The 11,398-nt window shown below is 54.4% G+C and overlaps 3 protein-coding genes across 3 annotated transcripts; 2 read left to right on the top strand and 1 right to left on the bottom strand.

The window, feature by feature from the left end:
- Nucleotides 1–1,862: 1,862 nt before the first annotated feature.
- Nucleotides 1,863–3,572, top strand: J4E90_009810 (uncharacterized protein; the record flags this gene model as incomplete). Its single annotated transcript, XM_051439328.1, has 3 exons — nt 1,863–2,715; nt 2,762–3,061; nt 3,418–3,572. 3 exons carry the CDS (start codon nt 1,863–1,865, stop codon nt 3,570–3,572), a joined length of 1,308 nt encoding a protein of 435 aa, XP_051286932.1.
- Nucleotides 3,573–5,796: 2,224 nt separating this feature from the next.
- Nucleotides 5,797–6,696, bottom strand: J4E90_009811 (uncharacterized protein; the record flags this gene model as incomplete). The annotated part of the gene is made up of 2 exons (XM_051439329.1): nt 5,797–6,014; nt 6,069–6,696. The coding sequence occupies 2 exons, from the start codon at nt 6,694–6,696 to the stop codon at nt 5,797–5,799; spliced, it is 846 nt and encodes a 281-aa protein (XP_051286933.1).
- Nucleotides 6,697–7,827: 1,131 nt separating this feature from the next.
- J4E90_009812 (uncharacterized protein) lies at nt 7,828–10,907 on the top strand (the record flags this gene model as incomplete). Its single annotated transcript, XM_051439330.1, has 3 exons — nt 7,828–7,971; nt 8,058–10,823; nt 10,869–10,907. The coding sequence occupies 3 exons, from the start codon at nt 7,828–7,830 to the stop codon at nt 10,905–10,907; spliced, it is 2,949 nt and encodes a 982-aa protein (XP_051286934.1).
- Between the last annotated feature and the right edge of the window lie 491 nt (nt 10,908–11,398).

Raw genomic sequence — 11,398 nt, forward strand, 5'->3', positions numbered from 1 at the left:
CTGGGTTTTCGCCCGCCTGCCCACCCATGCTGTCCTGCCCGCCCACTCGGAGTTGGCCTCCATCTCATCTCACTCAGCTCAGCTTTCGCCGGGCGCTGCATGCATCTTCTGTGCGGAACGCCACGGCCGGGCTATTCATGGAGCTCGGTGGTGTCTAGCAGTGCCTTAGGTTATGATTATCTTGGCTTCGGACGATATACAGTCCCTGCCCTGCCACCATGCCCGAGTCGCGGCTCCGATGGGAGATCCCTTATCCAACTACTCACCCTCAGCAACTCCAGACTGCTACTCGTACATTTTCTGCAGCCTAATACGTCACTAATCGACCCGCTCAAGCCCACCTGCCCATGTTGACACATTGCTCTGAGTGATCAGCCTCACCTGGCGCACTGAAGAGAAGGATGTCAGCGTTACTTAAGCTAAAGCCGAAAAAGTCAGCTACCATCTTACGCGCAGTTCCAGAAAATACTAAAGACGATGCGGCTCTCCCCTCTCACAATCACAACACAGCGACCGAGGGTCGCAGGGACGGCAATGACGGCAACCGACCGTCGTCAGCAGGTTTGACCGTACCGTTGCCTTCAAGATCAACATCTATCTGGGGTAGGAGACGGAAGAGCATTGCTTCGGCAGTGGTCGCAACGGGAGCCAGTAATACTGCAGGTGGACTGTCGGCATCAAGCCACGCATCGCTTGTAGGCACCATCGGCACATATAAGCACGGCAAAATCCAATGGCGAAAGAAGAATCGCAAAACGGTCACTAAGCACAAGAAGAACATTCCGAGCGGGGCCAGACATCCGGCTGCGAAGCCTAAGATACAAGTGGTAATCCCTTGTGGAAAGCCACTGCCCGCTCTTCCATTTCTCGAAACGGGCCCTACCGATCTCGAAAGCCACCACGAGGTCTCGCCTCCGTCAGCAAGCCACCATCGCATGCGAGATTCCATTGTATCTCCACTTGCGCATCCGCAAACACAGCACACAATCCGCCAAACCGCTCCAGTAAATACGCGATACACACCGAACCAACTCAAGAGTAGCTTCGAGTCTAACAGTTCGTGTAACGAGTCGCAAGATAGCGATGCTTCATCACTGCACAGCAACCACTCTTCAGAGACTAGCGTGGAGGTCGATAAATCTCCGACACAAGGAAGCACCTGCCAACCTTCAGCGCATCTTCCGAGTGGCCAGACCCTGGCGCCTAGAGGTACTCTACATGCTCGCTCTGAGCTCACCCTATCTTTCAACGGGAGCCAATCCCATGCACCGCCGTCAATAGCGCCCCGAAAATACGACCACCCGTCCTCTAGCGATGAGAATCTCCCCTTCCAACCAACTTGTGCTCTCCATGTAGCTCAGCGCAAGCCACGGTTGAACCGGAGGTCCTCAAAGCGGAGCGGTCCGCGGCAGAACTTAGCCGCGGATGCAAGTATGGGCATGATCAACGAGGCGAAACCCTCTGGATATGAAGCGTTTCCAATCCCTCCACGTGCGTCCAGCCCTACGTTGAGCGAGGCTGAGTTCGACCTGCACGCTCAACTGGCTTCTTCGTTTGGCAGCAACAGCGATCCTCGCATGCTTGCCCAGGATGGGACACCCCTTGCAGAACGCAACCCTTCCTGGACAGGCATGCGTCAGGCGTCAGCTGGAGACGGGAAGCTTATTGATACTACAGGCCAGCCCCGAAGAGATTTCGCTAATGCTGTACTACCTGATAATCCTCCTCCTGCTGTCCCTCGTAAATCCAGCAGGCGGCGATTGGCAGCCAGGACGACTGTTGAAGTCAACCGTCTATCGCGAGACCATATCGCTTCACAGCTGAAGCGAAAGTCCTTTCGAACGAGCAGAACATTGACACTTATGATTCCGCAATACAAGCGTTCCAGTGTGGATCTGGTGTTCTCACCGCGAGCTGTTTCAACCAAAACCATCAAGCCACCGATTACGTCTGACGGAGCTGAGAAGGTCATACTCAACATCTTCCAACATCTAGATCACTTCAACGATCTTTTCGCCGTGGCCTCCATCAACCGAGGCTTCTATCGCGTGTTCAAACGGCATGAACTCGATCTCATCAAATCTACCTTGCAAAAGATGTCACCACCAGCCTGGGAGTTTAGAGAGATCGCCTTTCCTGGACACGAACTCCTACTTGCAGCAGACCTTGAGACGACACGACCTGCGGAGGAATACACCCCCACGTCGTATCTCAAGCTCCAGAAGCGAGATATCCAAGTCATCCGCACAATCAAGTTAGAGATTATGGAGAAATGCCAGTCCTTCGTACGACCGGAGATATCAGCTGCGCTCATGAGCGCCTGCCCAGCCGAGTCTGCTAGGGTTGACGATGCATTATGGCGCATATGGACATTCTGTAAGCTATTTGGCTCGGGAAAAGGACGTGAGGAGGACATCGTTGCGCAGATGGACTGGCTCAATGGTGGTATGCTTGTCCATCAGGCGACCTGCACCTTCAGCATGATGAGCACAGACCTCATGAGCGACACATTGGTCGGTGCACCTGAGTGCTTCGGGCAAGGGAACGAAGGCGGCCTTACCGCCGAACAACTCTTCGACATGATGGAACTGTGGACCTGTCTTTCCGTCTTGCTACAAAACTTCGAAGGGCGCACAGTTCAAGCCCGACAAGCCGGTATTTACGACAACACCGACATTCGTGGTGGCGATATTGATGGCGAGGAGATGATGCTTGGTTCGTCTATCCGCTGCATAATCATGGATCTTGCTAACCAGACCAGACGAATGGATCTACCACCTCCTCACCTTTGGCCTTGACACTGTTCTCAAGCTCACTGGCCCGTTCCACCCCTCGGATCCCAAAGCCTTTGTTATTGCGGCGGAGAACGGATGGGTCAACTGGAAGCCTCCTGTACTTGACGGTACACGACAATACTTTCTCAAAGAAGCAGCCCGACGCGTCTACGAAGACAAGATTGCGCATACCTATGCTAAAATCTCAATCCGCGATGTGCAGCGCCAACAGTCCAAGATACGTATTCAGAAACACATTGACGAACTCAAGGATCGCAAAAGGAATGGTGAGCAACGGCCAATGGTTCTCAGGGAAAGGCCCATGTCAGACTGGGATACTGTGATTCGAAACTTGACACGCCCTCCTCTACCACCACAAGGCCCGGGAAAGGACATCATCACTCATGTTCCGGCACTGAGATCATCTTCTGTAGAGGACATCTCGGCATCTGTGCCTCTTCCTAGATCGAGGTCGACGTCCAGCAGAACAGCTTCACCACCTCGGCGCACTGTGGCTCAGCCTCTGCTCCCATCACCGCCCCCCTCCACAGTTCCTAGTAACTATGACCGACATAGCATTTCTTCAATCCTAGCACCTATCAGGGAACGGACACCCTCACCGCCACGTCGAACCGTTGCTCAGCCCCTTCTACCATCTCCCTCGGTCACAACAGTCCAGAGCAACCGCGATCTATACACCATGGGCAGCGTATCAAGCGCAAGCTCTCCACCCCGTCGCATGTTCGCTCAGCCGCTTCTGCCGACACCCTCCGCTTCCTCGGTGACAAACAGCCGTGATTGGCATCGCTACAGCACAGGCACATCTATGCCTTCTATCCTCGAGGATCCATTACACCATCCTCTGTCCGAACCACCCGGACCGCCTCACCCCGCATTCCGCCCCCATCCCATGTCAATACCTTACCGTGGCCGCCACATGCGTCAGAGCAGTAGCCAGTCATCTGCCGGAAGCTCCACTCCGAGAAGTGGAGCCCTTCAACAGCACGAACAACAACACCACATATATGGATCTCGGAGTCATGAGAACACGGCCGATAAGGCCATATGGCGGATTGTCGAGATGGGTTTCACAGCCGAGCAGGCCCGAGAGGCGCTAAGGTTAACCGATCTAGGAGACGGATTGAGGGTCGACCGAGCGGTGGAGTTGCTGCTTAGTCGGCAGACATGAACGAGCTGGTGTTTGCAGAGTCGGAAGGATTCCGCTCGAGACAGATAATTTCCTTTTGTGGTAGGCGTTGCGATTTTGTCCTTCATTACAGCGCGTGCAAGATACCCCATCCTTTCGTTCATGCTTCTTATCATCAACAGTCTACAGTCGTTCAATGTATATTTTTGCCTCGCCGTAACGGTCGGCGACCACAACCCACTTTGACATTATCATCTAACGGAATTCAACGGTTGAAGCCGCTGATGAGCTGTGGAAATTACCCGAAAGGGGACGGGACGGTATCCAATTTTAATTTCGCGGCCCCTCGACCCCAACGCTAATTCGGGATGACCCTAGCTCGATGGTTTGCCTTATTCGCATCACGATCAGGCAGTGCAAGGAAAGAAGTGGGAGCTTCGTTCGTGTATTTCCGCTCAGATCGCTCCTCAGACTCTTCTCTTCCCGCTTCTCGCTTCTCTCCACCTTGATTTTCCATCTCGTCGACAGCGACAAAAAAACAACCTTTGCGGAGTACAGTCCGCATACTCGATGCCCGGCATGTTGTCGCAAGCGTCGATATCTGCAACATTTCTCCTCCTCCTAGCGTCGCTCCCGTCCAGCACGCCCACCTGCTTCCTCCCCAACGGCACCGCGCACCAGGACGAAGGAACTTCGCGCTGTTCTTCCATATCTGGCTCCCCGCTCTACAATACATGCTGCCAAACGCAATGGCCGAATCCACCGGGCGGCGATGTTATAAACGGCCCTACAGCGGATGAATGCATGCCGAACGGGCTGTGTCAGAACAGAGGCTTTAGCAGCGCGCCTGGACAAGAAGCTGAGCCGTGGACGCACTTCTACCGGGTTTACTGTGCGAATGCGAACTGGGAGGGTTGCTTGGATGTCTGCAGAGACGGGGTATGTTGCTTTTCCCCGTTTGTGGCTATGCATGTGGCTGGGTGCAGAAGTTTCAGAAAGCTAACAAGCGACTAGAATCTAGCAGACTCCGTCTCACAATTGACGCCTTGCGACGGAACGGCCAAATCAGAGTACTGGTGTTGTGGAGACAGCAACGCGTGCTGTTCGGCCTCCGCTGATGCGCTGGTATCGAAGAGAATCAGGATTCCGAAGGAGCTAGGAGGCGAGCAAGTAGCTTCTGCGAGTGCGGGGCTGGCATCGCCAAGTGCTGGACCGGCTTCCTCACGTGTGGGCACAGCTTCTTCGATCGGGAGCACGATAATTAGGAGTGCAGCACCGGTAGCAACGGGGACGGGGACGGGAACGGGTGAGGAACCCACGCCATCGTCCGACGCAGCAAATCTGTCCGGCCAGAACGAAGAAAAGAAAGATGAGGGCAAATCGAACTCGGGACGCAACATTGGTATCGGCGTAGGTGTCGGCGCTGGAGTTGGAGCTTTGCTGGGTATTGCAGTGACCATCTTACTGCGAAGACGGAAGTCAAAGCAGAAGACTCGGGAGATCGAAAATGAGATTGCGGAAGAGAGGCAGAAGCAGGATTTAGCCAAAGGGTACCACCACGTGGCCGAGATGCCGCATCAGGAACCGGTATGTCGAAATGCTAACGCGGCAAGGGAGGTTGAGCTAACGTTGAGATAGGTGTACGAGCTTCACGATGGGAACAGAGCTGATCTGGAGTTGGATGGGGCGAACAAGGCGCAGTCGTCCATGTATCGTTGATACCGCTGTTAAGCCCCTTCGAGTTGATGTTCTAGCTGGTTACGATGTGACCATCGGGCCAGGTACATACCATTGGGGAAGTAATGAATGCTCATACGGACCCCATATTCTTTCCATTATACCATTCTTGGCACTCTGTCTTCTTGAACGTTGCTTTCACTCCGTCTTCAGTTTCCTACACTGTTCGTCTTCCTTAATAGCTTGCAAGAACGCCAGAGCTGCGACACCGCAAGTTCCTGTCATACTTGAGCCCATGACAAACGCCAGGACAATCGCAAGCCCATACCCTCCCATTGCAGCACTGGTAAGAATGGCAAAAGCGCTACCTGCAGCGATGGGAGCGACGCCTGCCTGAAACGCAGAGGCCATGGAGCCTATTTCATATGTTATAAGTCAGTCCGGAGATATGATGAGTGGTTGATACATACCGGCAGCGATACCGATGGGTGTGAATCCGATAAGGCCCAGCATGGCTGGTGTGACAGCAAGAGCGATGGGGCCCGAAGCAATACAGGCCAGCAACGTGGAAAACTGTTTAGGGTTGGCAAGAACCCATTCTTTGAGCCTCTCGCTGAATCCCGAGAGATCTTCCTTGGTGAACTCAATATTCGGGATAGCCGCCTGACCAATGTCATGGAGGATGTCGCCGCTGCCCAGTTTCTCCCAGAAGTCGCCTGCTGTACTGCCAAGATGCTTCGCCATGTCCTCGCCAAATTGTGCGATGAAGTTCCAGTCGTATCCCTCGTTGATGTATCCGTCTGGGAGTTGCGGTAGGGACTGTAGACCTTGTTTGCCGCTGTTGTAAGCCGCTCGGGCGAGTTCCATAGCATGCTTCGAGGCACTGCTAGCGATAGGCGCAGCATGCTTGCCGGCCTCTTTACTGAGCTTCTCTAGATGGGTTTTGGCGTCTGAGGCGACTGGGCCAGCACGCTTTGCTACCTCTTGGCCGAAGGCGCTACCGTGTGTCCATGCCTTGTCCGCAGCAGATGCTACATGTCGCGCCGCCTCTGGTCCGTAAGTCTCGGCGAGTCTTCGCGCGTCTTCAAGTAGTCCCATCCGAAATGGCGATTTGGCTTATTTGTGGTGTCGCGCACAGTGTTGACAGCGTTGTTGAGTGATAGCAATCATTGTTTGCACTCGCGCGGGATAGGTGTGTGGAGGTGCTGCTGTGTAACACCACGACATGCGGGGTCCACGCATGGAGGCCATTGCCGAAGAGATGACACTCTCAATAACTCGTATCAGTCACAGAAGCCAGAGGTTGTAGCAACCACAAGCTGTATACAGAAGACTGTTTGCACAACATTAATGAAGCTTGGAAGTAGTCACAGAACGACAATGCATTAGTCGCATAAAAGAAGAACCAAAGACGATACCTTGCACACTACGTATCCACAAGGCCAAATCGTACGACAAGTCTCATGAGTATATGGTCCATTCAATCTCCCATTGGCCAAGTTCACCATCGATCGTTATGAAACATTGGGGCGAATCGTGCCCGATGGGGCATGAACGATGCCTAATAAATGTTGTTGGAGGTTCGTGACTGTGGCTCTGTCTTGCTGGTCCATTAACGAAAGCCAACCCAAGGCCAGGGAGCTCTTCTATGATACTGCTGTTATAGATAGAGAGCATCAAGGTATACAATGCGATGCAGTTGCTCGTGGAGGCGATAAGATTAGAGACACGGAAATGACCGACCCGGGTCCACGTTCTAGAAGCTTGGCACGGGCCCGTTGAACAGGACTTGGAACCTGGAGGCGAGCGGACCGATATAGCGTCATCGACAACGGCCTTTAGACGACGGCGTGGACAGTGCAAACGGGGTGCGAGTGTTTGATTGATGTAGGCGCGTCGTGTAGGCGCAGTGGCGCGCTGCTAACAGGAATGTGAGTACCTGGCGTGAGAGGTGCAGGTGATGCAGGGCCACTTAAGCGGGGCGATAGGCTGGACGTCATCCGTGGATTCGTCTGATCGGCCTGGATGATGTGCGGGACAGGGACCGGCAGCGGCCTCGCACCAACCATCGAGACGTGCGCGCCTGTAAGTGCAGGGATGGCTGCCATGTTTGAGGTGCATGTGTGCAGCCTGTGTCGCGCCCAGCCTGCTGAGCTTTGTTGACGTCCCCTTATCCCCTTATAATGTCCGCCGCCGGTATGCCTCGCCTGCCTGCTGCAGGCCGCCACGATGCTGCGCCGACTGCACCACGACATGGTTGACGAGAATGCCGGAAAGCTGCTGCGGAAGGACAGCAAGAGGCAGCGCGTCCTCAAGTTCTTCAGGGCTTTCAAGCAGAAGCAAACACAGCGTCAGGGTGAGGTCGCTGTACCTGTATGTCACCTGCTCCTTCTCTTTGGTGTTATCGTCACGATCCTCGCACGATGATCAAGAAGCTGATAGCAAACTTCCCGACAAAGGCACCACCCAAGCATGATAACGCTGCCCCACAATCAGCCCCTCCACAAACACTCGATGTGATACCCCAAGAGGAACCGAGTGCCGCAGTCGATCATGAGAGCATGGCGCCCGTAGAAGAACTAGAGCCAGATCGCGTACCCACACCACCGCAAGAAACCAAGGAGGACAAATTGGAGACTCTTGGTGAGGGCCAGCTTCGTACGCTCTTCGCCGGGGCCCCGCAGTTTGGCATCGCAAAGACAGGCAGTCGCTACATACCAACCGTCACTCATCCTTGGAACGCCGATGCTGTGCTCAAGGAAGCTACCGATACAGTTCCACTTGCTGAACCCGCCTTCTCAGCCGCGACCCTACACGAACATCCATCTAAGACCCGACAACTACCCGAGACTTCGAAACAGTACAATGGTTATCAGGTGGACGTGGTGGAGATGCCGAGCATGGTCAGTGCCCAGGGTGTCGAACCAGGGACCGTTGGCTTCTCGCATTTCCTCGAGCTACCAAGGTCTGACACGCTGGCCAGCGAGCTGGACCAGTCTCAGTCAAGTCAAGACTCCGCTGAGTCGGCCAGGAATAAGGACGTCATGCAGGCAACTCCTGAGCGACTGGGTATCCGTCCAGTGGACTTGAACTTGATATACGACCGCTTGGCTGAGTTCCAGGACATGTACGAGGCATTCCAAGACAGCCCCGAGCCCATGACAATTCTCAACAACCAAAGCTCTGGAGATCTGTACGCGAATCTGTTCACCAAGTTCCTTACCCCTCCGGGTTACGACGACTCTACTGCGGATCCTACAGGCTTGCAGACACAAATCGTGGCTCTACTCAGGGTGTTGGGACTGAAGGGTGTCTGGTACGACTTCAGCCTTGTCGAATGGAGGATAAGGCTTGGCCAAATACTGTGGAGTGAATCCGAGCCAACATCCGAGCATCATCACCAAACGCTATGGACAGAACGGGAGATATTATTACTGCAGATCACCTTGGCTTGCGAGTTGCTGCTTCGACTGGATGCCTTCACGAATGCAGATGCGACCGACGCTGAGATCCGACTTCGGATTGACGCAAAGGATATCGAAGGGTTTCTCAAGATCAAGACGAGGAAGGTTGACTGGGATTTGGTGCTCGCACGGAGATTTCTCGACAACGTCGTCATTATGAGAGGCAGCGATGCGCCAGTCTCACCCAAACCCAAACTACGTGGACTACTGTCATTGCTAAGCCAAGGTGCTCACGCTCAGATACCGCAGTCGGACCTCATCATACTTCCACAGCATCAATCCAGACAACTTTCAGGGCTTCTTCACTTTGCGAAGACGCTACAGTGGCCTAGCCTTGACGTGGTCTCGGCGGATTTAGCTCGGAAGCTTGGAGAGCAACACAAAATCGAGGAACCCACACCATCATCACCCAGCGGAAGGTTGCTCGACATGGCCACCCCTTCCGGCATCAGTGTCTACGGCACGCCACTGCAAACACCTCTCGCTTCCGGTCAACAGCTGGACAGCTACTTCGGCCACATCGGGAAGCCCGCTCTGAATCGCAACAACTCTCGTGCCTTACGCATGCCACTTTCTCCCGTGTCGACCATCTCGGAAAACGATGCCACGTCCAGCTACAATATCGGAGGGTGGCTGAGTCGGTCTTATCTGACCGGTCTTGTGCTCCCCGGAGAAGCCATCTCACACTTCCTCGTGTCAACCTTGCTTGAGAACGACAGCAACGCTATTGCCAACCTGGGAGAATCAGCAAACTTGTACGGCGGATTCACCTTTGGCGACAGAACCTTTTGGAGCAAGGCTTCCGTTGTTGGGCGTATTCTCGCGTGTGCCAAAGGCTCTACAGAGTGTATGGGCTGGATCTCATGTCCAAAGCTGCCCGACAGCCCTGCTGACCGTTGGTACTCGGTTCACAGCGAAATGCTTCCGCACGAGAACCGGTTGCGACCAAGAGACGGTTCTGATACAGTCGCCGCAGAGTCAGCTATCGCACCAGTCGATTCTCTAGCTTTATTGAGGTCCGAGGACTTTGTTCTTCCCCAGGATCCTGATTCGTACCTGGCTCCCTGCTTGATCTTCTCGCAGTGGGAACTGGTCCCAATTAACACGGATCTTATCGACGGTGACAGCTTGACAGGACCGCCAACCGAAAGTGACATCCATGCCCCGTCGATGACGTTTGTCTCCAGAGGAGATGCAGTGAGCCACACCATCACGTTGACATACGATGTTCAATTTGTCACTTCTTTCCCCTGCACTACAGCTGCGTCTGCGCCTCCCTCGTTCACGCATCGCCCTAAGGTTCTGAGGCGCTCTGGCACTGGAACAATTTCGAGATCCTCTTCAAAACACAGCGTAACTCTTTCACGCCGCAACAGCCACGGCTTTGAGCCGCTCCTATCGCATCCACCGGATGCCGCAGACATCGCGCCAAAGCGGATGTACGAAGCATCTTCCGGACCAGAAGTCGAGACACTTGCGACCAGTAGCAAGCCCATGAACGCGCATCCTCTACACCAGTCGTACTCCTACAAGATCGTGCCAACCACCGATATTCTGGATCCTGACTTTTTACTGCCGTTCGAGCTTCACACGTCCAAGTCTACAGAGCGCCTACTTGATTTGTCGCGGAGCAACGACAGCGAGACAGCGGAGACAATCAAGAATAACAAGAAGGCTGTGTTGGTACTAGATGCCAGAGCTTCGTCTGATCTTCAGTTGCTCGCACGAGCCTGGTGTGCGGAAAAGGGCCTTCATGCGATCGTGAGTCGTGTAGGAAGGACCTGCTTGGGTTGCTCCATTCGCGAGGCCAGAGGTTTAGGCATCCACATTGTGATCAGAGTATAGGCTGTCGCGTGACTACTTGGTCACTTATGCCAGCATTGGAGTTTTTGCTACATTTCTCAAATTGTCACATTGTCTTCCGGGCAGGGAGTTGGGGGTTTAGTTTTGCTACAGGCCATTATTGCGGGCGCGCATACAAGATACCCACATTGCGAATGAATACTACTGTTACTCTACATTCACCATGTCCCATGATGCGTTGCCACATCCTTTACTTGTTTGAGGTTCGCGTGAGACGAAAATAACGTGTACCCACTTTCTGCGCGTGTTCGCAATCAGCCACCGCATTCACTCCTAGACCGCAGGTCTCGTATTTCGATGATAACGGTGCGATTGCAGAGGCTGTGTTTTCCTGCCCTGATTTCACTTAGCAAGATCGGTGGCGCTCACAGCCACGTGCTGCTAGCCGAGGGGGGGGGGGGGGGGGGGGGGGGGGGGGGGGCGGGGGGGGGGGGGGGGGGGGGGGGGGGGGGGGGGGGGGGGGGGGGGGGTCC

Source organism: Alternaria incomplexa (assembly GCF_024043165.1).
Source record: "Alternaria incomplexa strain BMP 0042 chromosome Unknown scaffold_17, whole genome shotgun sequence".
Lineage (NCBI taxonomy): Eukaryota > Fungi > Ascomycota > Dothideomycetes > Pleosporales > Pleosporaceae > Alternaria > Alternaria incomplexa.